Here is a 27,793-nt window from a genome sequence, read left to right on the forward strand (position 1 = left end):
AATATCAATTGGTTGTTCGAGTCATTAATCGTTTTGTATTTTACAGCTTCAACAGAGACGAGCAAGAAGACTGTGCGCTTCAATCTTCTCTTAAATACTCAACACATATACGAACTGGACTCTGATGATAAGCTGACTCCAAAGAAGTCTGTTCAGTTGGACAATGTTAGAAAAGAAGCGCTGCCAATGAAACAACGATCTTTGCATTCGCAACCAGACAGCACTAGCTTGGAGGATTCAATTTCTGTATCAAAGATGGAAGGTGAAAAGTTGAAACCTGTAGTTGATGCTACTAAAGGGTATATGCGTCTTCCAGAATTGCCAAAGTTCCATGAGAAATATAAGAAGAATTCTGTGTCTGGATCTACCCGCAAGCATGAAGTCACAGGCCCAAATGTGCCTGCAGCATTACTATATTCGCCGTTTAGTCGCAAAAATGAGCCTTGTGTAACATCCGCTAGCGGTGATTCTTCTGTGAAATCAAGTATGGATAGCTCATCATTGTCAACTGTGCCGATTTCTAGGAAGCTTCATATGTCGATGCTCGTGACATTAGGTTCACCTTCAAGCGCTAATTTGAAATCCAATGCATCTGATGCAATCGAATGTAAAACCTCTGTATCGGCGTATACTACAGTGACTGATGAAAACATTAGCACTATTTCAATTTCAAATTCCACTGCAACGTGCAATGCAGAGACATTTGTGGAGTCTTCAATAACTAGCTCAATAACTCCAAACTTGGGAGGCTGTTCATCTCATGCTATATATAGTCAGCGACCACTCAGCAATTCTGAAGTTGGAACTTCTTCAATATCTGGTGTGTTGCCACCGATCGAACCTGGCTTAAAACCTACAGCATCAAAAACAATACCTCCAACAATATACAGCACAGCATCTCAGAAGGTAGCTTGGGTGACACCACCCACAGTACCTGCCATAACTGGTGTTAAACCTCCTTCAAGTTCTGACACAAGTCTGATTTATGGGATCAATAACAAGTCAACACACCATACTAGTGGCCCTGCAATATTCGTACCAAGTTCAGTTGCTTTGTCAAATATAGATTCTCACTTGCAAACTACCTTTGGCAACAGTATTAGTTCTAAAAAGTCAGACTTGGATGCTTCTTCTGCAGCTTCTCCTAAAAGGGCGCAGACAACTATGACTGAAGTAATACCTGGTATCAGTACACCATTCTCACCAGATGAAAATGGAAGTGATCTTGATTCTCCAGATGTTGATGAAATGCTAGAAGCTTCAGAGGCTAGTAAAAAAGCTGCGAAATCAACTAAAGCTACTAAACCATTTCGTTTTGAGTTGACTAGTGAGCTATCAAAACTGGTTGATAAATTAAATGTTATTACCAAAAGTCAGAATTCTCAACCAGATTTATCCAAAATGCTCTCTAAAGGACCTATATCCCCGCCTTCAATAGATGGTTCAAAGTTATACCAAACGAGTTGTGGCGGCAGCGCCGAATCAAATTCCGCATCTCAAAAGGGTGCAACTTTTTCATCGGTCAATACCATTTCTCCAGTCACAATTGCTAGTCCATCTACTGCTTCAACTTCCTCAGATCGGCTAAGTTCATCTAAAGGCACACTTGCCACTACTATAGGGGAAACGTCCCTGATTGACCTCGCAAAGGGCATAGATTCTGCTTCTAGCAAAACCAATACAATGATGGTTAAAAATGAATGCATCTCTACTCTATCCATACTAGCTCCAACCAAGGCTTTTGAATCGCTGGATTCATCACCATCTCCTGCTGCTACTGATACGCAAATGGCACCCTCTTCCTCAAAAGCTATTTTATATGAAAAAACTAACATTGACTTAGCTTCTTCAAATGAACCAAATGTCACATCATCTTTAAAAGTGGGCAGCCAATTTTGGAACTCACCAAAGTATGAAACACAAGAAAGTAATGGAAGTATAGTTAAGGATAGAGCATCAGTGCTGACTTTTACAGATCTTCAAAAGCTTAAATGTCTGAGCACTTCTTTGTTGCCAACATGTTTGGTCAAAACACCCAAACCTTTTGTTGCTGCTCCTAGCACCCATGTTGAACCTTCAACACCAGATGTCACTAAGATAAAATCATCAACCTCAAATTGTCTTGATACTAAGCGGAGCTTACAGAAGGCCTGTACTGATGATAAGTCATCCTCAACTGAAATGTCTGAACTGTCTGAAAACACTACTGTAAAGACAGAAAAACAGAGCACTGCAGAGAGTCCATCTGAAAAAATAAAGGAGCTCAATCGTATTGCAGTAGAAATGCACTTACCATCTCAATTATTCATATCAAAAAGGTCAATAGCTAAGGTTTTCAAAGATGATAAAAATCAGAGCCTCAAGGAGCTGTGTGATTTTACACCATCTACCAAGGAGTTAGAGCAGCAAGGAAATAGCAGGAAAAAGGGAGAATGTCAGCTTGATCGTATGGCAGTTGATATGCAATTGCCATCACAAGTAGTCTCATCAAATAAGTCAGCAGCCAATGCCACAGAAGGTAGCAAAAATCAGAATCTTAAGGAGTTATCAGATTTTGTTTTCTCTCCCAAGATTCAAGTAGACAAGAACACACAGCGAGAACAGGAGGACAATGGCATTGCAGTGAAGGTGCAAATGCAATCTCAATTAGTCGCATCGAAACAATCAATAACCAAGATCGGTGGAGGTAACAGTGATCAGAATCTCAAGGAACCATCTGACTTAGTTCCATCAGCCAAAGACTTAGAGTTGCAAGTAGATCAAATTAAACAGCGAGAACACAAGGATAACTGTAGCGCAGTTAAGATGCACTTGCCACATCAGTTAGCTACATCGAACAGGTCAATATCCAAAATTACTGAAGGCAACAGTGATCAGAATCTCAAGGAACCATCCGACTTAGTTCTATCATCTAAAGACTTAGAGATGCAAGTAGATAAAATTAAACAGCGAGAACACAAGGACAACTGTACCGCAGTTAAGATGCACTTGCCACATCAATCAGCCACATCGAACAGGTCAATATCCAAGATTACTGAAGGCAACAGTGATCAGAATCTCAAGGAACCATCGGACTTAGTTCCATCAGCCAAAAACTTAGTGATGGAAGTAGATCAAATTAAACAGCGAAAACACAAGGACAACTGTACCGCAGTTAAAATGCACTTGCCACATCAATCAGCCACACCGAACAGGTCAATATCCAAGATTACTGAAGGCAACAGTGATCCGAATCTCAAGGAACCATCGGACTTAGTTCCATCAGCCAAAAACTTAGTGATGGAAGCAGATCAAATTAAACAGCGAAAACACAAGGACAACTGTACCGCAGTTAAAATGCACTTGCCACATCAATCAGCCACATCGAACAGGTCAATATCCAAAATTACTGAAGGCAACAGTGATCAGAATCTCAAGGAACCATCGGACTTAGTTCCATCAGCCAAAAACTTAGTGATGGAAATAGATCAAATTAAACAGCGAGAACACAAGGATAACTGTGCTACAGTTAAGATGCAATTGCCACATCAGTTAGCCACATCGAACAAGTCAATATCCAAGATTACTGAAGGCAACAGTGATCCGAATCTCAAGGAACCATCCGATTTAGTTCTATCAGCCAAAGACTTAGAGGTGCAAGTAGATCAAATTAAACAGCGGGAACACAAGGACAACTGTACTACAGTTAAGATGCACCTGCCACATCAATCAGCCACATCGAACAGGTTGATATCCAAGATTACTGAAGGCAACAGTGATCCGAATCTCAAAAAGGCATTTGATATAAGCCCATCTCCCGAAGGGGTTGAGATGGAAGCAGTCAACTACAAAAAACAAGTTCATGAGAGCAACCATACTGCAGTTAAGATGCACTTGCCATCTCAATTAGTCACATCGAAGAGGTCAATAGCCAACGTTGCAGAAGGCAACAGCGATCCGAATCTCAAAGAGTCATTTGAAGTAGCTCCATCTACCCAAGAGGTAAAAGTGCAAGTAGACAAGAGCAAAAAGCGCGATCATGAGAACACTCGAAGTGAGGTTTGTGGGGAACTAAAAGCAACTCCGGCCACCACGATGTCATCTGTGCCAGATGCCTTCAAAGATCTGTTTAAGCTCAAAGGGAGAAAGTTACCAAAAAGCTTATTGATCGACACTGCAGGACCGGATGTTGATAAAGCAGGTTCTATTCGTGTAGACAGCATTGTCAAAGAAAATGCTTCACAAGGCTCTCCCCTGCAAAGCACTAGAACTACCGGGTCCGGTATAAAGTGAGTAAACTATTTATGCATCTTTGTACTCCATTGAACTGGTTGCAAGTAATCGTTTAACTCTGTTCGTGACTGAGGTCTTAAACAACCAATCCTTCTGCCTTGTTCATGGCAGTTTGAATTTTTTGATTATTTGATTTGGGCTGTCAAGTGTTTACTTCATATGTACATCTGTACTGCATTTAGGATGTCAACCTCTAGCCTGGAATTAACACAATCGAAGGCTGAGCCCATGAGAAAGCCAATAGAATCTGTATACAGAATTGCGCCGAAGCGTCCAAGTGAGTATTTGTAATTACTATATATGAATTGTTAGGTTTGTTAACGAGCCTGCTGTATAGTCAAACCTCGACTTACAATTACCTCCGCACACGAATTTTTTAACATACTATGTAAGCGTTGAGCAAGTATTTACATTGTCATACAAAGTAGTTTATAACATAGGGTGACTTAAGCTTCTCAAAACTTTGCTGTTTTTATAAAACAGTATTAAATTACAGTTTTCTTGCACAGATTTTGGTTTTGTGTCACTCTAGTAGACGGTGTTTCATACTTCCCTATTTCAGTGTTAATATCACGAGTCCCCAAGAAAATGTTTGTGAGTAGTAGGAGTGGTGAAAGTGTGTGAGTGGTAGGAGTGGTGAAAGTGTGTGAGTGGTAGGAGTGGTGAAAGTGTGTGAGTGGTAGGAGGGGTGAAAGTGTGTGAGTGGTAGGAGTGGTGAAAGTGTGTGAGTGGTAGGAGTGGTGAAAGTGTGTGAGTGGTAGGAGTGGTGAAAGTGTGTGAGTGGTAGGAGTGGTGAAAGTGTGTGAGTAGTAGAAGTGGTGAAAGTGTGTGAGTGGTAGGAGTGGTGAAAGTGTGTGAGTGGTAGGAGTGGTGAAAGTGTGTGAGTGGTAGGAGTGGTGAAAGTGTGTGAGTGGTAGGAGTGGTGAAAGTGTGTGAGTGGTAGGAGTGGTGAAAGTGTGTGAGTGGTAGGAGTGGTGAAAGTGTGTGAGTAGTAGGAGTGGTGAAAGTGTGTGAGTGGTAGGAGTGGTGAAAGTGTGTGAGTGGTAGGAGTGGTGAAAGTGTGTGAGTGGTAGGAGTGGTGAAAGTGTGTGAGTAGTAGGAGTGGTGAAAGTGTGTGAGTGGTAGGAGTGGTGAAAGTGTGTGAGTAGTAGGAGTGGTGAAAGTGTGTGAGTAGTAGGAGTTGTGAAAGTGTGTGAGTGATAGGAGTGGTGAAAGTGTGTGAGTGGTAGGAGTGGTGAAAGTGTGTGAGTGGTAGGAGTGGTGAAAGTGTGTGAGTGGTAGGAGTGGTGAAAGTGTGTGAGTGGTAGGAGTGGTGAAAGTGTGTGAGTGGTAGGAGTGGTGAAAGTGTGTGAGTAGTAGGAGTGGTGAAAGTGTGTGAGTGGTAGGAGTGGTGAAAGTGTGTGAGTGGTAGGAGTGGTGAAAGTGTGTGAGTGGTAGGAGTGGTGAAAGTGTGTGAGTAGTAGGAGTGGTGAAAGTGTGTGAGTGGTAGGAGTGGTGAAAGTGTGTGAGTGGTAGGAGTGGTGAAAGTGTGTGAGTGGTAGGAGTGGTGAAAGTGTGTGAGTGGTAGGAGTGGTGAAAGTGTGTGAGTGGTAGGAGTGGTGAAAGTGTGTGAGTGGTAGGAGTGGTGAAAGTGTGTGAGTGGTAGGAGTGGTGAAAGTGTGTGAGTAGTAGGAGTGGTGAAAGTGTGTGAGTGGTAGGAGTGGTGAAAGTGTGTGAGTGGTAGGAGTGGTGAAAGTGTGTGAGTGGTAGGAGTGGTGAAAGTGTGTGAGTAGTAGGAGTGGTGAAAGTGTGTGAGTGGTAGGAGTGGTGAAAGTGTGTGAGTAGTAGGAGTGGTGAAAGTGTGTGAGTAGTAGGAGTTGTGAAAGTGTGTGAGTGATAGGAGTGGTGAAAGTGTGTGAGTGGTAGGAGTGGTGAAAGTGTGTGAGTGGTAGGAGTGGTGAAAGTGTGTGAGTGGTAGGAGTGGTGAAAGTGTGTGAGTGGTAGGAGTGGTGAAAGTGTGTGAGTGGTAGGAGTGGTGAAAGAAGGGAGACTGTAATCTTTTCATAATGGAGACTGCAAATAACTGAAAACATGAGTAATCGTCTTCAGATCAATTTGTTTTAAATATCTCTAAAAAAATACATGTAATATTAATTAATATCATTAATTAATATTACATGTACATTATTAATATTAATTAAATAATATTAATTAATATTAGTAATTAATAATAAAATTGTTTAAAATCAAAGTTTAGGTTAAGTTAAACTAGCTTTGCATCTCTGTCATGAGACATGTAGGCATGTCTGCCTACTAAGCCCCATTCGTCTCTTGTATTACCAAGTTTACATGTCAACTCGTCTGTTTTTAACTTAGAAATGGTGTGGCAATAAAAAAATTTTTATTTAATATTAATTTATTTGCTTGCATATAATTTAATTTTTTAATTTCAGTTTTTGGCGTAATTTCATATAGAGCATTTGTTTATATGAAACAAATGCTTCATGGTAATGTGCAATTCTTCCGGTTATTACACTATATGTAATTACCAGAAGAATTCGTCGTTAGGTTTTTGACCTGCAGAACGAATGAAACAAAGAACAATATATTTTTTGAAGATTGTTTGCTAGAGTGTATGCGCTACAGTGTATGTGCTACAGTGTATGCGCTACAGTGTATGCGCTACAGTGTATGTGCTACAGCGTGTGCCGGTTTTTACTATCAAACGAGATCAATTTCATATAATGAGGTTTGACTGTATTACTATCTAGAGTCTAGACTGTCAGTACTGGTACCTATTTCGTACCAGTACCTAAGCTGTGCTAAACAATTCATGACATTGGCACATTTGTTATTCATACCACCATGAGCTCATGGAAAATGCACAATTATTCTAAAATTGTAGTAGCGCTGCCAGTTGGTATAAGAACTGTAAGCGCCTTTCCATGATTAGCTTTCCCAGTTATCTTGGAGAGAAAACAGCCACATATATTTTGCATAAGAGATAAACAAAGCGAACTAGCTGTCAGACAGTCGCACCCACATCTTGCTAAGTATGTAAGAATACAGATGCTCTCACATTAATCTAAAGCAACTGCATGATGAAATGCTGTAAAGCTCGAGCTGCATGAGAAGCATCTCTTATGAATTTTATTGATACGCCAGGAGTCCTTTGGACCTTGCTTATAGCAGAGTCCTTTGGAGCTTGCTTAAAGCAGAGTCCTTTGGAGCTTGCTTATAGCAGAGTCCTTTGGAGCTTGCTTATAGCAGAGTCCTTTGGAGCTTGCTTATAGCAAATGCCTTTGGAGCTTGCAGAGATTCCTTTTAACCAGCTGTGTCAAGTAATCACCAACGGAATGAGATTAAACTTTAGCAAATTTTAAAAACTTATTGTTTTGCATTCTTTTAGGATATGCAGATCCGTATCTGGATGATGATGAGGAGCTGCAGCGGGTGAGCTGTCTGCAAGTACCTGTCTTTCACAGAACTCGTATCGCCAGCTGCGCAGTGTCACAATTTGTTATGACTTGTCCTAACGATTACGCTGACACTGGCACCAAGTCTAAGGCCATCTTTTGGGAGACCTGCCCGGAGATGTCAAGTTGTACATGCATATCATTTACCATGGCGCATGAGTTGCTAGCCAAGTATGTGTGTATTACTCCTTCCTTTTATGTGCTGTCTCCTTGTTAAACCTTCATTCTCTATTAGTTATTGATCAGCTGTTTGCGGTCATGGTCTCGTCATGTGACCTACTAGCTTTGAATCGGGAATTTCCTTGACGGGAATTAACATTTCAAGTATATTTGTAATCTATAATCGTTGACAAAAGCTACTTGAATTCTACAAAAGCTATAATCATTTGAACAATGCACTCTGAAGGCCTTGGTATGCACACCGCTCAAATGCATACGCGATACATGGTGTAGATATTTGCTGCAGCTGCACACACACGCGCGCACGCACACACACTTCAATGTTACTTGACAAATGGAATTGGTCGTCCTTGCAGAATTTTACTTTACCATTATCAAAGTATCGTTAGCATATATATTACCTAATATAGTTTATCAACAGTTTCTGATAGCAATAGCATTTGTTCAGCTATTTGCATTGCTATATTTCTGCTCAAGGAAAAAATGTCACACACGGATGAAAACGGCAAAAAACAAAAATTCTTTTGGTTCACAACCAAACCAACAAACCACAAAACAATTGTACTTCCGCAGATTGATACTGAGTGAATAATATAATAATTATACTGTATTAGTAAATTACTTCAAAAGTTATATGTCAGATCTTACTAGCAGTCTTACTAACAGTTATATGTCAGATCTTACTAACAATTATATGTCAGATCTTACTAACAGTTATATGTCAGATCTTACTAACAGTTATATGTCAGATCTTACTAACAGTTATATGTCAGATCTTACTAACAGTTATATGTCAGATCTTACTAACAGTTATATGTCAGATCTTACTAACAGTTATATGTCAGATCTTACTAACAGTTATATGTCAGATCTTACTAACAGTTATATGTCAGATCTTACTAACAGTTATATGTCAGATCTTACTAACAGTTCCAATCTCACTTGTGGCTTTCACAATTCTTTCACAAGTGAGAATTTCTTTGACTATATGTAAATAGTTGTTTCAGGAAGCTATTTCAGGAAAATATTTCAGGAAGCTAACATGCATTGAAAGTAATTAATATCAATTGAGATTGTTTGTTAAAATCAACTATTTCAGCCACTCAGATGTGTTGGTTTCATCTTTACCAATGTAGACCAACATGTGCATTTTGACGTGACGCTTCGACAACGATTAGCCGATGTGTCGCTAATGTGCTAGCTATGCTAAAGACAAAATTAGTATTAATTATTAATATTGGAATTGTTTTTCCTGACCAATTCTCTGTACTGACTGCGCATGCTTGTCATTGGCTAATAATATTCCAAGGATTAATTCCCACCCATTGCCGCAATTTGATACTAAAAGTTTATTATGAGAAGATTCTACCAGCTCCTCAAAAATTGTTGATGTATCACACATGAGTATGTAACTATGTGTATATGTCCTTGATTAGGGTTATATCTACCAATCACTTAAAATCTGAGCCATATGTAAATATAGCACATGCTATTACTTGTATAAATGTATGTATTTCATTTGCAATCTTCATCACTTCAGGTTGCAAATGCATAGTATGACCATCAATTCCCTCAGTCTTGGTGTTTACGTGATTACTGTTCTGACTTGCTTTCCTATCTTTTGTTTGGCAAGTGATGAGTCTGGTCTCATCATCATGACATCATATGGAACGTGACAAAGATTCGCTAATTATTACAGAGAGAGGAAGCCACTAGCTCTCTGCCATTGGTGTGCCCTCTGACCTTTGTCATGTAGAGCTACAATACTGAGCCTTTGTCATGTAGAGCTACAATACTGAGCCTTTGTCATGTAGAGCTACAATACTGAGCCTTTGTCATGTAGAGCTACAATACTGAGCCTTTGTCATGTAGAGCTACAATACTGAGCCTTTGTCATGTAGAGCTACAATACTGAGCCTTTGTCATGTAGAGCTACAATACTGAGGTAGTCAATACATGGCTACCTCATCCCTCATTTTTTTTGAGAAAAATACGTATGTATTTTTCTACCGATTTAAAACGCTCAGAAAAAATACGTATGTATTTTTTCTGAGCGTTTTATCCGCGATCAAGTTTTGCCAATTTTAATCTGAGAACGTCCTGGCAGTCACATCACCTAAAACAACAAACAAATCTCAAGTGATAGAAAAATATCTATACTTTCTGATTAAAAATATTTAAAACTTCACACGAGAGGCCCTTTAACTTACAACAAGCAATCTATGCTTTTGATTAATATATAGTTTGTATATGTACATGTATCTACTGATAAATACGTGCACTTATGACTGTCCTGATAACTTGAACGCTCTAATACCTCGAACACTTTTGCTCAGTCCCTTGAAGTTTGAGTTATCCGAGTTTCACTGTATATGGATAAGCAATCATAATACAATAGGGAGTGATGAAGGCCCACGTGCACAGTAGCAGGGCTAATCAAGGTGCAGGGCCCGAGTTGACAATTTGCTTAATGTAAAAATGTTCACATATTAAGACCTAAAGCCATCCCAATGAGTCAAGCAGATGCCTTTTTAAAGCAATCCTAAAACTATTTGAATTTTCAATGTACCTGATTGATATTGGTAAGTCATTCCAAATACTGGACAACTGGTAAGTTACCTGTCGATGTCCAGCTGTAGATGTAGACTTAGGGTAAGGTAAGGCATAAGAAGAATAACGAGTAGCATAAGAGTGTTGTTGAACATGAGTGTCAGGGTAGAATGATGAATGAGCGAGAATACCTAAACGTTTTTGTATAACTCTTTAATTGGAAGAACATAAGCCTTTTTGAACAAATCAACTGTGTGGTCTTTGAATTTTTTATGGAAGATTATTCGCATTAGACGCTTCTAAATCAGAAATATTCTATTCAAATGACAGTCTGCAGCATTGCCCCAAGCTTCTAAACAATAAATTAGTTTACTGTTTATTAAACTGTTATAAAGCAATATCAAAATGTCAGTTGGAATAATTTCTGAGGCTTTGAAAATTATACCCAATTTTTATGCAGTTGACTTCTCAAATAATCAATATGAGAAGACCAGCTTAGTGAGTTGACAATAACTATTCCTAAGAATTTCACATTTGTAACATTATTTATTGGCTTACTGTTGATATTTATATTTTGGCTAAGTTCGAATTTATTTTGATGGTTTTTTATTATTCTAAAATTTGTTTTATCAATGTTAAGAGTTAGTTTGTTTGCAGTACACCAATTTTGACCTCTATCTAAAGCTGAATTGATTTCGTGGATATTATCATTTAATTTCTTGTCAGTAAAAAACAGATTTGTATCATCAACAAACAAAATAGTAGAGAAGGGTTTCGAATAATAAATTGAATCATTTATATAGAGAAGGAACAATCATTTTTACAGTCACGTTTAACTAAAATGGAATTCTATATTTAGTTGAGACCATCATTGTTTAATTAACTGACTGAACAATTTCTTATTGCATTAACAGCAGCAGATAACATCACAGATGTGCGTTTCAATAATATTTTCATGTGATTTTGACCAAATACCAGGTTTTGTCAACATTTCCTAGTCATGAAAGCGGAAAGAAAGATTCACGATTTTTGCAAAATGGTGACCGAAAACAGTTGCAACACTATCTAGTTATATTAAAACTAGTACCCGATCAGTACAGTGTGCTGTGAAAGATTGTCAGGTGGACCTACTAAGGGCAGATAATAACCATCCGCAAAATTCTTTTGAAGGACCTCAAATGGTCGATTAGTGCAGGTGTTATAGCATCAGGCTGCTATGATGAGTGTCATAAGTTCGGGTTTTGTATCGTGCAATCTTTTATTCCTTCAACCCTGGCTACGGACGGACAGACAAACGCTGCTATTTTTCATTGTAAACATTCCTCATTTTCCTAACTAGATTGCCTAAAAACGGAACATACAGTTTTTAGGCAATCTAGTTAGGAAAATGAGGAATGTTTACAATGAAGAATAGCAGCGTCTGTCTGTCCGCCTGTCCAAACCTATTAACACATGCTGTAGTTTCATGAATAAGGACTTGGAACATACAAAGTCCTTATTCATGAAACTACAGCATGTGTTAATAGGTTTTCAACGAATATGACTTGCGGGAATAGCAAAATTTTATGGACAATTTTGAATTTCCCATTTGTGTGAAAGAAGAATTTCTTGCCAGCACATTCCATGAGACATGCACAAGCCGATTGGAGTAATTCTATAAGCACTGCTCAAAGGTTAATGCAGGATGTTCAAGTACAGTGCAGACTGTCAATATTCATCAAATCTACCTTGACCTTGCGTTATCATTATCTGCTATGTTGGGTAACCAAGGCATAGCCTTGGTTACCCAACATGCCTTGCGGCATAGCCTCGCGAGGCATAGCCTCGCGAGGCATGTTGGGTAACCAAGGTATAGCCTGGCGAGGCATGTTGGGTAACCAAGGTATAGCCTGGCGAGGCATGTTGGGTAACCAAGGCATAGCCTGGCGAGGCATGTTGGGTAACCAAGGCATAGCCTGGCGAGGCATGTTGGGTAACCAAGGCATAGCCTGGCGAGGCATGTTAGGTAACCAAGGCATAGCCTGGCGAGGCATGTTGGGTAACCAAGGCATAGCCTTGGTTGCACATAGCCTTGTTGGTTGGCATAGCCTTGGTTGCACCAAGGCATAGCCTTGGTTGCCAGGCATGCCTTGGTTGCCTTGCAACAAGGCATAGCCTTGTTGCGAGGCATAGCCTTGTTGCGAGGCATAGCCTTGTTGCGAGGCATAGCCTTGTTGCGAGGCATAGCCTTGTTGCGAGGCATAGCCTTGTTGCGAAGCATAGCCTTGTTGCGAGGCATAGCTTTGTTGCGAGGCATAGCCTTGTTGCGAGGCATAGCCTTGTTGCGAGGCATAGCCTTGTTGCGAGGCATAGCCTTGTTGCGAGGCATAGCCCTGCGAGGTTGGGTAACCAAGGCATAGCCTTGCGAGGCATAGCCTTGCGAGGTTGGGTAACCAAGGCATAGCCTGGCGAGGTTGGGTAACCAAGGCATAGCCTGGCGAGGCATGTTGGCAACCAAGGTATAGCCTGGTGAGGCATGTTGGGTAACCAAGGCATAGCCTGGCGACTATGTGCAAAACTTATTAGAATGGCAGCTGATGGAAAAGGTTTTGTTTCATGTTCGTTCACACATTGGCTATATTTTACCAACTAATGAGCATTTTATGTCACAGCTTGGAGCTTGTATCACGAAAGTGTTTGTCTCCAAAACTAGTTATTTGTATTTCTAACATCAAAATCATTGCTGAAAAATGAAATATTATTATTATTTTGGTATAAACAGATGTAATTTTAACATGCGGTCAGTCAACCTTTAATCGTGTTCGGCTCATCACCTGGCTCATGACTCATTACCTCCCCTTCGGTGTAGCTTTGTTCAAGCTTGTTTAACACAGCTAACAGTCTAGCCTTCAAAAACTATTGCATTTCCCTTGATTTAGCCATCGAGTTGATGAAACTCATACACCCTTAACATGTCTTTCATTGCGCAACACCTTTACAGTTATACAGCTACATACATGTAGGTATCGTTGCTTAATTGTCATCATTTTCACACGCTATATGAACTACTCAGATGGTAGCTGGCATTTCTTTTTCACAATATTCTCTATCCTTCTACAACTATATATGTACATTTTTTTGTATATATCAGGTCTGTTACAGCTATGAGTGTTAGCAGTCTCTTATCATAGACTAGTATCAGGTCTGTTACAGCTATGAGTGTTAGTGGTCTCTTATCATAGATTAGTATCAGGTCTGTTGCAGATAGAGTGTTAGCAGTCTCATTGTATTTGTGCCTCCGTCCTATTCATCAACATTTTAGTTATTGTTATCAGTGACGAAATCTTTAACCAGTTTAGACTGGTATGTTCAAAGCTTCAGGAAATAAAATTTGTAAAGGCGGTAGCAACTGATGACTTGTACTGTGGACTGCTGCCCTATTGGCTAGCTATATGTTTCGCCATCAGTCATTGGCTACTCGTTATCCATCATATCGATGCATATGTCAATATATCGTTGGGCTGCTAGATAAGCTATCAGTCGTTGCTTGTATGGTAACGGCTTGCAGAACTAGACAACTTGTTATTTTGCAGGGGAGAAGAGGTAAGCCACAGGTTCAACAGTCAAGATGAGATAGATACTGTACGGTTGGCTATCGCCTATAGTGAGACTTCTTTGCCAGCAACCGAACACATTGTGAGTCTTTCAGCGACTGCCCGACTTTACCAGCACATTCCCCGCAAGCTTGTCCAGGATGTCGATGATTGGCTGGCAGGTAAAACAGGGTTATGGTTGGGTTAAGCTGAGCTAGTCTTCTGTTAGTTCAGCGCAATTTTAATGCGTCACAACCCAGGTTTCATTTAGGTGTAGGTGCTCTTCGTGCCCTTCTGCTTAGTGATTGATTCTGTTTCCGAACCTGTCCTGTCCAGATCGCGTGTATCAGGTCTCCATTGTGATAGTTTTGAAAGTTAAATGGGTTCTGCCCTGCTCTTGAATTTGCCATAGACATATGGATAACACACGATGGTAATCGCACTGTTCTCTGCTCATTATCAATGTCCGTTTAATTAGTCCTACCGCTTCTCACCCTCTCCCTGTCCAGAGTTCTCTGCCTGTTTTTCACTTTCATTGTATGTTTCTACAGCACAAGCACGCGACAATGATTGTAATAATATTTTATGTCTGTGGACATGAGGTGTGTTCAAAATTATCCATAAATTCTTTCTAACCATTGACAGTCTCGTTCATTCAATGTCATCAGCATAATTGTGAAGTAGTGTTGAAGTTGAGGGTGCTTGAGACTGCTACAGTGAACTTACAACCTAGCACCGTTTATATTCTGAACTTTTGGTATTCAATTGAGCTCGCACTATACCCTGCGATGCTAGTTAGCAAGATCTACACTTCGTGAGCTCGCACTATGCCCTGCGATGCTAGTTAGCAAGATCTACACTTCGTGAGCTTGCACTATGCCCTGCGATGCTAGTTAGCAAGATCTACACTTCGGCTCCATTTTCTCACATTTATACTTATGCACTTTGTGTAGCACATTGGGTTTCATTCAGGTCTGGAGTCACATCCTGACTTCTGCGTGGTACAACTCTAGACGTTGTCATATTCAAGTATGGAGGTTGTGTTACCATAACACAAAAAGTGCTTTGAGCAAAAATATAACCACACTTGTTCAAGTGTTGATATTTAATTTAATTTATCATACGTTATCATCAATTATATCAGTACTTTTATCATATATTTCAGTACTTCAGCGTCTTGGCTTTTGAATGAGCCTATATTCAATACATAAAGAATAATAGAACTTTGAAAAACAGGGTGACAAAAGTATGTCCTACAATAAAAAAACACTTGGTTGTGGTTCCCACAATGTGATGTCATAATTAGCATTTAGCCTTAGGTCGTCGATCCCTTTCGCTGCCATTGAGGCTGCGCTTTTCCGTGACAATCGGTGCTCTTAAACCCGGAGAGGGCTAATAATAAACTAGGGTTCTAGATAGTCAACAAGGCCCGGGGATCGTGCTAACGCCCGACCTATACAAACACATGTTCTGAGTTAATAGATTTCGGGTGATTGTTAGAGTTTGCTTTTTTTATCATTTCATTCAATTTAAACATTTATAGTAATTATTATCACATTATTTTATTTGATGGCATTGTTTGTCCCATACAGAAATGCAGAGGAAATCGACCCCGAGCCGCTTGCGATGCAAGAGGTGGCTTTCATTTTGCTTTCTTAATATGATTATGCTTCAATAAATATACTGTCTTTGATAATGGTAATGAAATCACATCGATTAAATTGTGACCTGCAATGGCGTGGCTCTAAGACTATATGTAAATTGCACACTCGCGAGATCACGCAATGCTTGAAATTAATTAGCCTCTCAACATCACAATAAAAAGAGAGGGCTAGTGCATAATGTCATTGGGAAAAAATAGTATGGTGCTTGGATTCTGAGTTATTTATCATAGAAATAATCTGTACATGGAGAGCTAAAGACACTGATGCCTTTGTCATTTTCATTGGTTCTCTGGAGTTGTCCTACCTTCGTCTGCCACTAGCGTCGTTATCGTAGTTGATAAATAAGTGGTAAGAGCACACAACGCACACAAGAGTATGAAAATCGTGACGTCATAATTTGCGAGCCTATACCATTGAACATTTCTGTGGTAGAGCTCTGGGGAAATCCTATAAACACCAACCAATGTCTGTCTCACCATGTCATACAATGGCTCATTTGAAAGCCAAGATATTGAAGAACCTGAATAAGCTGAAACAGTACTGATATAATTGATGTGCTTTAATCTACATGAAGTCTATATAGAAAATGTTCAACAAATGACAATGGGTCGTTTTATGTCTGGCAATACATTAATAGTGTTATGTCAGAAAGCTGATAGGCTGATGGTCTATATAAAAGAACTCTGCTAACCATTCCTTAGCACTGTGTTATTGTCAGCAAATTTACAGCAAACTTGATGTACAGCATGTACAGATGTACAGCAAATTTACTCAACTTCATTACCCATAGGATATTATGTAACTTGATGCATTTCAGTTTTGGACCTAGTAAACTGCCAACAAGGCTCTTTATAGTCATGTTCAACTAGAATGGAATTCTATATTTGTTTAAGACTGTCATTGTTATATTTTATCTATAAGCTTATTTTTGTTACAGTCATAGAAAACAGATGTAAAACGGTTTTTTTATTTTTTATCAGAAATTTTCTTTTATTTTAATAGAATTAACGTGTTCGAAGGTAGTGAATGCAGGCGATCAGGACTTGAAGAAAGCCACTGTGAAGTTTACAGTTTCTTACGACTCATCAGTCCTACATACGGTAGGGGAGGTGATGGATCTGCATGCAACTTCAAATAGTTTTTGCCAAACAGTTTTTGAAGAATTAGTTGATGACGCTACTTTACCAGCTAATTTTTCATCTCATTCTCAGTCTTCTGTCAAAGAGTGTGAGAAGATTTTAAATGATTCCCAACTAACTTGTACCGAGAAGCTATCTGGTACAGCAGAGAACTCCTGCTCACACCACCAGTCGGATGTTTGTATAGACCATAGTGGTACAACAACAAGTGTGGCCGACTTTTTGGGTGATTTGAAGTCTTATAACCATATCATAACACCTCAAACATCTCTAGATAAAAGAGATGGAAATTTGGAGATGAAAAATCAATCTGCTGTCATACAAGGAGTGTTGGATGAGGAAGCAGCAAATAGCGAAATTGAGAACCATTCAACTATTGCCACAAAAGGCAGGAAACCTTATAATCCTGAAATTCAAGGAATACTTTTTGAATCGGCCAAGGTAATTGAACCAGCTTTATTCGTTACTGGAGAATTGCTATCAAGCGAGCTACCTAATTTTCCAGAAAAAGAAGAACCCATTGTAAACACACAGACCTCATTAGCCACAACTCAGTTGATTTTTGTTGAAGAATCTGCGTCTTGTTCTCTTGCTTCACAGTCTCCAATATTCGCAAAACACTCAGTTCATATTTCCGAATCTAATGTTTCTGCAACCTGGCTTGACATTGTGCCATGCCATACCACACCTGAAGTTCAGCGTTGGAGTTGTGCCAAAGTTGAACCCATAGAACACCGGTTGCCATCTTTAACTCTTGCAGTTAGATGGAATTATATGATTGATGCTGAAGAACCCCTTCCACATCCTCTCAAAACTGGGCAGCTTTATTCATCCAGCATAGAGAAAGCACCCATCAGTTCCGATTGTAATAAAACTCTTAGTACTTCTGCATTCAGTGGTCATGCAGTTGAAGGTACGACAGTGAATTGTACTAAAATGAAAGAGCAATCGATGCATTCTGGGCAGCTGATTTTGAATATGAAGCAAGTGACTTCTAGCCTTAACACACAGCTGCCAACAATGGAGCAACAATGTGAGTTGGAGAAAGTCCGATGCACTTCTCCAATCAATTACATTTCCGCACGCTCGTCTGTGTACACCATTGAAGATTTTGCTGCAGCTACTATTTTAGATTTACGACCTGTTGAACTGATCACTAAATTGCTACTGCCTTGCTTACAAAATGCAGATGTTTCCATGATTATGCAAAATCTTGACACTGCAACAAACTCTCAAATCGGTATATTTTTTGCACCTAGAAAGCATTCAGTTATAGAGAATGAAAAGCAAAGACAAGCTGAGCAACAAGGTTCAGACTTTCCTACCACTCCTGCAATCAATGTGAAATCTATAATCAAACAGATACGCTCCACAAGAAAGCAGGTCTGCAGCAAAGAGCTACGTATTAAAAAAGAGAGCTCTAAAGGAATATGGAATGTGAACAATACCAAGTCGCCAAGTGATTCTCGGCGAAAAATTTTGAGCTATCAACATTCTTTTGATTCGGACAAAGAGGATGATTATGCGATGAGCACAACCCATTCAGACCAGGTTGGCTCAGCTGCTAAGCGTATCAAAACAAGTCCTCATGTGGAATCTACGAAAATAACTACAAGTGTTGCGGACACATGCGCCATTGAGGAGTCGGTTCTGCACAGTTTGAAAAGTTTACGGAACAGCAACACAAGATCCGGTATTTTGCCTACACCTACTATAGAGCAGCAGAGTCACTGCCCTGATGTTAATCCATCGATATATAGCCAGAGCGTTAAAAAACAGGAAAGAACATTGCTATGCACTGAGAAAAAAGACCAAAGATTTCTAACTTTACCGGCTAAGTCTACAATAATTGATCATTTACATGGCCAAGATCATGTGAACCTTTCAGTGAATGATGACACATATCCCGGGTACGGAACCTTGCATATGGCTGAGGAGGAGCCCTGTTATGACAAGTATAATCTGAATACATTATCTCAGACTCAGGAAATCTCTGAACCTCAACTGCAAGCCAATCGCTTGATTGACTTAGCAAAGAAAGTAGAGTCGAGTGACATATCATTTAATGACGCATTAACTGCGTTTATCATGCCAACAAAAGAACATAATAGCAAAGGAATGAATATCACAGAACGTCTTGGACGAAAAATTGATGTTCCTGTTAAAGATAAGCGTGGCCTCTTTGATATACCGGCAGCACTTCAGGCATGCAGTCAGCAAAGCAGTATGGACCCGTATTGGAACACTGCACCTTCAAGTACTTCAGGAAGTAAAGAGCGAGTAAGTAATCCCTGCGAGTTCTCTCACATTTTCGGATGTATACTTGGTCCACATGTGCTACAGTCTCGACATTGAAAGCTGATTTTTGCTCACCACCAATCTTTCAATGTGCAGAGCATGAAATATGATTAAAACCTTCTGTTACTGAGCAATGTTCAGGTTTGTAAGATTTTTGTCTATTCAATGGACAGTTAAATTGGTGTAGATATGAATGTGTTTAGTAATTCTGATCAATTACCCTGTAGCTGTTTAAAATACTTGAACATGTTGATGCTGAAGAAATAAAAAGCTATTTTTCTAATTAAACTTATTTGCAGACAATAATGTTGCTAATAGATGGTCATCACAATGTTGGTTTATTGGCTGCAATGACTAGCTGTTAGCTGCTAATATTTATAATGTTGTGAAAACATTCTTTCCTGCTACCAATATTCCTTTTCACATGAATAGTTGATATTTTTAACACATCAAATACCTAAGTTTCTTGTAAAACCTACCGAGACATGATAGCATCAGCCTCTACATATTATTATAGAGAATAAACCATAGATCTATTACCATTTTACAGTCACAACATACTTGTTGCTATATTTTTTGGTTGAAGTAGGCTTGTCAGTTTTTTCTTCATATCTTTTCTCTATAATCGCTTGAAAATATTTTCCAGTCTCTCTTTTATGAAATCAAATTTCTTTATCGAACAGTTGTGTTTAATAAATTGAACTCTTGTAATAGATAAATTATTTTTACTGAATCGGATACGGAGTTCCAAATGTATGTATATTTGATAATTTTGTGTAACAATTTTACTATTTTACGTAAGAAGTTAAATGTATACTTAAGACTTATTCAGCAGGTGTATTTACCTTTGTTTAGAACAGATAGAACCCGTTGCAATGTTGTAAGTTCACTGACAGCCGTCCTTCCATTCTCAAGCATCATTCTAGTCATTACCTCTTTGTCAATAAATCGATGAGAGGTGGACAAGTACATCTAAAGCACTGCTCATCTGTCTTAGTTGCTAGAGTTTGCAAGTGCCACGGTGAAAACTTGTCTTTTATTTGATGATCTTCTTTTTGACGCTCATCTACCAAGCAATGCTAGCAGACAGGCTAGATTCGTAGAGCAGGTGTCTATTGGCTGATTGATAGCAAAAAATATGGCTCCTATGACCATTGGTAGGGTCAAGACCATCAAGAGCTTAATCTTCTTTGTAATGAGTATGCTTTGCTCTGTCTTCTCTGATCAATTGCTTCTGATCGGCCTGTGGACTTGCTCTAGTGCGATCATATCTGTTTTCTTTTCATGGTATTTTAGATGTGAATTTGTGCACTACTCAAGTTCAGGTCGCCAAAAATGTGTTGCAGACTGTTGATGCTGCAATCGTCCTTCTCAATTTGCCCATCGGTCATAAACTTACCATTGGCCATGAACTTACCATTGGTCATAAACTTACCATTGATTATAAACTTACTATTCATTATAAACTTACCACTGGTCATAAACTTACCATTGGTCATAAACTTACCATTGGTCATAAACTTACCATTGATTATAAACTTACCATTGATCATAAACTTACCATTGGTCATAAACTTACCATTGGTCATAAACTTACCATTGATTATAAACTGACTATTGGCCATAAACTTACCACTGGTCATAAACTTACTATTGGTCATAAACTTACCATTGGTCATAAACTTACCATTAGTCATAAACTTACCATTGGTCATAAACTTACCACTGGTCATAAACTTACCATTGATTATAAACTTACCATTGATCATAAACTTACCACTGATTATAAACTTACCATTGGCCATAAACTTACCACTGGTCATAAACTTACTATTGGTCATAAACTTACCATTGGTCATAAACTTACCATTAGTCATAAACTTACCATTGGTCATAAACTTACCATTAGTCATAAACTTACCATTGATTATAAACTTGCCATTTGTTATAAACTTACCATTGATTATAAACTGACTATTGGTCATAAACTTACCACTGGTCATAAACTTACCATTGGCCATAAACTTACCACTGGTCATAAACTTACCATTGGTCATAAACTTACCATTAGTCATAAACTTACCATTGATTATAAACTTGCCATTTGTTATAAACTTACCATTGATTATAAACTGACTATTGGTCATAAACTTACCATTGGTCATAAACTTACCATTGGCCATAAACTTACCACTGGTCATAAACTTACCATTGGTCATAAACTTACCATTGGCCATAAACTTACCATTGGTCATAAACTTACCATTGGTCATAAACTTACCATTAGTCATAAACTTACCATTGGTCATAAACTTACCATTGGTCATAAACTTACCATTGATTATAAACTTGCCATTTGTTATAAACTTACCATTGATTATAAACTGACTATTGGTCATAAACTTACCACTGGTCATAAACTTACCATTGGTCATAAACTTACCATTAGTCATAAACTTACCATTGATTATAAACTGACTATTGGTCATAAACTTACCACTGGTCATAAACTGACCATTGGTCATAAACTTACCATTGATTATAAACTTACCATTAGTCATAAACTTACCATTGATTATAAACTTACCATTGGTCATAAACTTACCACTGGTCATAAACTTACCACTGGTCATAAACTTACCATTGATTATAAACTTACCATTAGTCATAAACTTACCATTGATTATAAACTGACTATTGGTCATAAACTTACCATTGATTATAAACTTACCATTAGTCATAAACTTACCATTGATTATAAACTGACTATTGGTCATAAACTTACCATTGGTCATGAACTTACCATTGATTATAAACATACCATTTGTTATAAACTTACCATTGGTCATGAACTTACCATTGATTATAAACTTGCCATTTGTTATAAACTTACCATTGGTCATAAACTTACCATCGGTTATAAACTTACCATTGGTCATAAACTTACCATTGGTCATAAACTTACCACTGGTCATAAACTTACCACTGGTCATAAACTTACCATTGATTATAAACTTACCATTAGTCATAAACTTACCATTGATTATAAACTGACTATTGGTCATAAACTTACCATTGATTATAAACTTACCATTAGTCATAAACTTACCATTGATTATAAACTGACTATTGGTCATAAACTTACCATTGGTCATGAACTTACCATTGATTATAAACATACCATTTGTTATAAACTTACCATTGGTCATGAACTTACCATTGATTATAAACTTGCCATTTGTTATAAACTTACCATTGGTCATAAACTTACCATCGGTTATAAACTTACCATTGGTCATAAACTTACCATTGGTCATAAACTTACCATCGGTTATAAACTTACCATTGGTCATAAACTTACCATTGGTTATAAACTTACCATTGATTATAAACTTGCCATTTGTTATATACTTACCATTGGTCATAAACTTACCATTGGCCATAAACTTACCACTGGTCATAAACTTACCATTGGTCATGAACTTACCATTGATTATAAACTTGCCATTTGTTATAAACTTACCATTGGTCATAAACTTACCATCGGTCATAAACTTACCATTAGTCATAAACTTACCATTGATTATAAACTTGCCATTTGTTATATACTTACCATTGGTCATAAACTTACCATTGGCCATAAACTTACCACTGGTCATAAACTTACCATTGGTCATAAACTTACCATTAGTCATAAACTTACCATTGGTCATAAACTTACCATTAGTCATAAACTTACCATTGGTCATAAACTTACCATTGGTCATAAACTTACCATTGATTATAAACTTGCCATTTGTTATAAACTTACCATTGATCATAAACTTACCACTGGTTATAAACTTACCATTGGTCATAAACTTACCATTGGTCATAAACTTACCACTGGTCATAAACTTACCACTGGTCATAAACTTACCATTGATTATAAACTTGCCATTTGTTATAAACTTACCATTGATCATAAACTTACCACTGGTTATAAACTTACCATTAGTCATAAACTTACCATTGGTCATAAACTTACCATTGGTCATAAACTTACCATTGGTCATAAACTTACCACTGGTCATAAACTTACCACTGGTCATAAACTTACCATTGGTCATAAACTTACCATTAGTCATAAACTTACCATTGGTCATAAACTTACCATTAGTCATAAACTTACCATTGGTCATAAACTTACCATTGGTCATAAACTTACCATTGATTATAAACTTGCCATTTGTTATAAACTTACCATTGATCATAAACTTACCACTGGTTATAAACTTACCATTGGTCATAAACTTACCATTGGTCATAAACTTACCACTGGTCATAAACTTACCACTGGTCATAAACTTACCATTGATTATAAACTTGCCATTTGTTATAAACTTACCATTGATCATAAACTTACCACTGGTTATAAACTTACCATTGGTCATAAACTTACCATTGGTCATAAACTTACCATTGGTCATAAACTTACCATTAGTCATAAACTTACCATTGGTCATAAACTTACCATTGGTCATAAACTTACCATTGATTATAAACTTGCCATTTGTTATAAACTTACCATTGATCATAAACTTACCACTGGTTATAAACTTACCATTGGTCATAAACTTACCATTGGTCATAAACTTACCACTGGTCATAAACTTACCACTGGTCATAAACTTACCATTGATTATAAACTTACCATTAGTCATAAACTTACCATTGATTATAAACTGACTATTGGTCATAAACTTACCATTGATTATAAACTGACTATTGGTCATAAACTTACCACTGGTCATAAACTGACCATTGATTATAAACTTACCATTAGTCATAAACTTACCATTGATTATAAACTGACTATTGGTCATAAACTTACCATTGATTATAAACTGACTATTGGTCATAAACTTACCACTGGTCATAAACTGACCATTGGTCATAAACTTACCATTGATTATAAACTTACCATTAGTCATAAACTTACCATTGATTATAAACTTACCATTGGTCATAAACTTACCATTGGTCATAAACTTACCATTGATTATAAACTGACTATTGGTCATAAACTTACCATTGGTCATAAACTTACCATTGGTCATAAACTTACCATTGGTCATAAACATACCATTGATTATAAACTGACTATTGGTCATAAACTTACCATTGATTATAAACTGACTATTGGTCATAAACTTACCATTGGTCATAAACTTACCATTGATTATAAACTTACCATTAGTCATAAACTTACCATTGGTCATAAACTTACCATTGGTCATAAACATACCACTGATCATAAACTTATCATTGGTCATAAACTTACCACTGGTCATAAACTGACTATTGGTCATAAACTTACCATTGATTATAAACTTACTATTGGTCATAAACTTACCATTGGTCATAAACATACCACTGATCATAAACTTACCATTGGTCATAAACTTACCATTAGTCATAAACTTACCATTGGTCATAAACTTACCATTTGTTATAAACGTACCATTTGTTATAAACGTACCATTGGTTATAAACATATCATTTGTTATAAACGTACTATTGGTTATAAATGTACCATTGGTTATAAACGTACCATTTGTTATAAACGTACCATTGGTCATAAACTTACCATTGGTCATAAATTTACATTTAGAATTTTAGAGTTTAGTCCAAATGGCCTGTGATGTGCAATACACAAATGGCCTGTGATGTGCAATACACAAATGGCCTGTGATGTGCAATACACAAATGGCCTGTGATGTGCAATACACAAATGGCCTGTGATGTGCAATACACAAATGGCCTGTGACGTGCAATACACAAATGGCCTGTGACGTGCAATACACAAATGGCCTGTGATGTGCAATACACAAATGGCCTGTGATGTGCAATACGCAAATGGCCTGTGACGTGCAATACACAAATGGCCTGTGACGTGCAATACACAAATGGCCTGTGACGTGCAATACACAAATGGCCTGTGACGTGCAATACACAAATGGCCTGTGATGTGCAATACACTATTATACTATCAGCTTCTACTCCTATTTATTAAGTCCTGTCAGTGCTAAATATGGCTGCGGACTCCCCAGCCATATTCAACGAAGTGTTGAATTTTTGTTTCAACTTCTGCACATATTTTTGTAGCAACCACATTGTGATGACCTTCTGTTGTTAGTAGTTATTTGTTAAGCTATGCATAGGCTAGTATTAGTTACTCGCCTGGGCAGCATAAACATTTTCTTTACCAAGCTGTGAGTTGTTAGGTCTGAACAGTTACTCCATGTACAACTGATATGTTTATATTCAGGAAAGAGGAAGCCTACAAACAAGCTTTCCAAGAGCGAGTCAAGCAAGTGAAATATCTGATCCGCGGTGAGTATTTAAGCAATAAGTTACTGTATATCCCTGTATAAAAGCTGATTATAAATGCAAAAAGATTTACCAAACTAAGGAGTCTGGCTTATACGTGCGTAACTCTGATTAAAAGCAAACGAAATGGCATTATACTAACATAATTTCAACAACTACAACTCGAACCTTTGTTAACTCAACTTTATGAATAAACTAGATACTCGGCGTTGCACGGGGAATAAAAAAGCTTTTGCGCAGAAATCTTATTTTTAACCAACATATACAACAGTTACCATTCTAACTTTTAAATGAAGGTGTTTATTTAGGTGGGTCCGACCAATCCATAATTCAAATATCTGAAAGCTCGAGGCATAGCTAAAACAGATTGTTGAAAAACATTTCTCACTTCTTATGCTACACATTTATTCCGACTTATAAACAGTGGCAGGTAATGTAGTAGTTGACATTGGCTAATTTTCTTTACCTAATAAATTTGAGTAACTTAAGCTAGACTAAATATAAATAATAATTTTTAAATATAATTTTTATATTTATATTATTTTTATATTTTTCTAACTTTTAAATGAAGGTGTTTATTTAGGTATGTCTGGCCAATGCATAATTCGAATATCTGAAAGCTCAAAGCATAGCTAAAACAAATGGTTGAAAAGCATTTCTTCCTATGCTACACATTCATTCAAGATTTAAAACGGTTTATAAACAGTTGCAGGTAATGTAGTTGCCATTGGCTAAGCTTTCTTTACCCAATGAATTTGAGTAACTTAAGCTAGTCTAAATCGTTACTATAATAAGAGTTGTGTCCGTCCGTCCGAAGCTAGCTTGTGCTTATAAGTGTGCTTATAATTGTTATGTTACTGTTATTGTTATGCGTAATGATCTCTCATGCAATCATGATCTTAAGCATGTTTGTAGTAACCACTAGTATTTTCTGCAAGTGTGTGCGTATTTTAACCGGTGTAATTAGTACTACATATGTGCACAATTAGGACTATTCATTAGTATGGCCAGTTGGATGCGCAGTGTAACGGATAGCACGTCGGTCTGTAGAACTGGAGGCTCTAAGTTCAATTTCAGTGCGAAGCAGATTTTTTGTTTCCAAAACTTTATCACTCTAACTGGACACACGAACGACACACACTGAGATTTATATATATCTCAGTGTGTGATATATATAAATATCAGCGTATATATCTCAGTGATATATAAATATATCACAATATATGTGATATATTTATATATATTTTCTATATATATATATATATATACAGTGAAACATGGATAACTCAAACTTCACGGGACCGAGGGAAAGTGTTTGAGTTATCAGAGCGTTCAAGTTATCAGAGCACAGTCACAAGTGAATGTATTTATCAGTAGATACATATACAAACTACATGTAGCCTATATGTAAAACTAAAGTATAGGTTGTTTGTTGTAAGTTAAAGGGCATCTGATGAAGAGTTTTAAAGTATTTATCAGAAAGTATAGATATTTTTATACACTTGAGATTTGTGTGTTGTTTTAGGTGATGTGACTGCCAGAACTTTTTCAGATTAAAATTGGCAAAACCTAATCGCGGTTAAAACGCTCAGAAGACATTTTTTCTTCTGAGTGTTTTACTCGAGATCAATTTTGCCAATTTTAATCTTAAAACGTCTTGTCAGTCACATCACCTAAAACTGCAAACAAATCTCAGCCCAATAGAAAAATATCTATTCTTTCTGATAATTTTTAAAACTGGACATAAGTAAACATTTATGACCAATGCAAAAAAGCATGCTTTACATCTGATCAGTTGTTTCATTTAAAAAAACTATCCAGTGTATTCTGTGACAAGGTATTTTTTGACAAAGATCAACAGTGTGACTTATTGTAGAAATAGATTTTAAACAGTTATTATAGTCCTTAAAAACTTGTTAGCCTTTTCTAACAAAATTGGCCCATCGATAGGTACGCCTTCACTACGCACTTGTCTAAACCAAGTCAATAATACACCATCCAAATCATCGTGCGACGTTGAACGATCTCTTAGCCTTGATGAATTTCGGTCACATAACGATCTTATTCTTTCTTTTTGTTTAATCCATGTTGACACTGTACTTTTTCGAAAATCTTCTCTTTTTGGTAATGCTGATAGCTTTTGTCCTGCTTCGATTTCCTCAAGTACTTTAAGTTTGTCAGAAGGTTTCCACGCTTTTCTTTGCTTGCGTGATGCCATCGTAAAGTGGATGTCTGTTGTAGCGGACGCCAAGCCACGAGCCTATTTGTGACATTTTATCTTTATGTATCCG

The 27,793-nt window shown here is 37.6% G+C and overlaps 2 protein-coding genes across 2 annotated transcripts in view; one reads left to right on the forward strand and one right to left on the reverse strand.

Moving 5' to 3' along the window:
* Nucleotides 1–27,793, forward strand: part of LOC137391873 (serine-rich adhesin for platelets-like) — a 35,298-nt gene that overhangs the window by 2,847 nt on the left and 4,658 nt on the right. Inside the window, exons 5-10 of the mRNA XM_068078423.1 lie at nt 47–4,268; nt 4,455–4,549; nt 7,661–7,898; nt 14,030–14,211; nt 16,696–19,112; nt 25,441–25,505. Coding sequence (XP_067934524.1) covers nt 47–4,268; nt 4,455–4,549; nt 7,661–7,898; nt 14,030–14,211; nt 16,696–19,112; nt 25,441–25,505 — 7,219 coding nt within the window. The remainder of the gene's footprint in view (nt 1–46; nt 4,269–4,454; nt 4,550–7,660; nt 7,899–14,029; nt 14,212–16,695; nt 19,113–25,440; nt 25,506–27,793) is intronic.
* LOC137385477 (uncharacterized) lies at nt 19,606–24,373 on the reverse strand. The gene is made up of 4 exons (XM_068071945.1): nt 24,292–24,373; nt 23,914–23,926; nt 21,034–21,518; nt 19,606–19,631 (listed from the first exon to the last, which is right to left on the reverse strand). The coding sequence occupies exons 1-4, from the start codon at nt 24,371–24,373 to the stop codon at nt 19,606–19,608; spliced, it is 606 nt and encodes a 201-aa protein (XP_067928046.1).

Source organism: Watersipora subatra, chromosome 1, assembly GCF_963576615.1.
Source record: "Watersipora subatra chromosome 1, tzWatSuba1.1, whole genome shotgun sequence".
Taxonomy (NCBI): Eukaryota; Metazoa; Bryozoa; class Gymnolaemata; order Cheilostomatida; family Watersiporidae; genus Watersipora; species Watersipora subatra.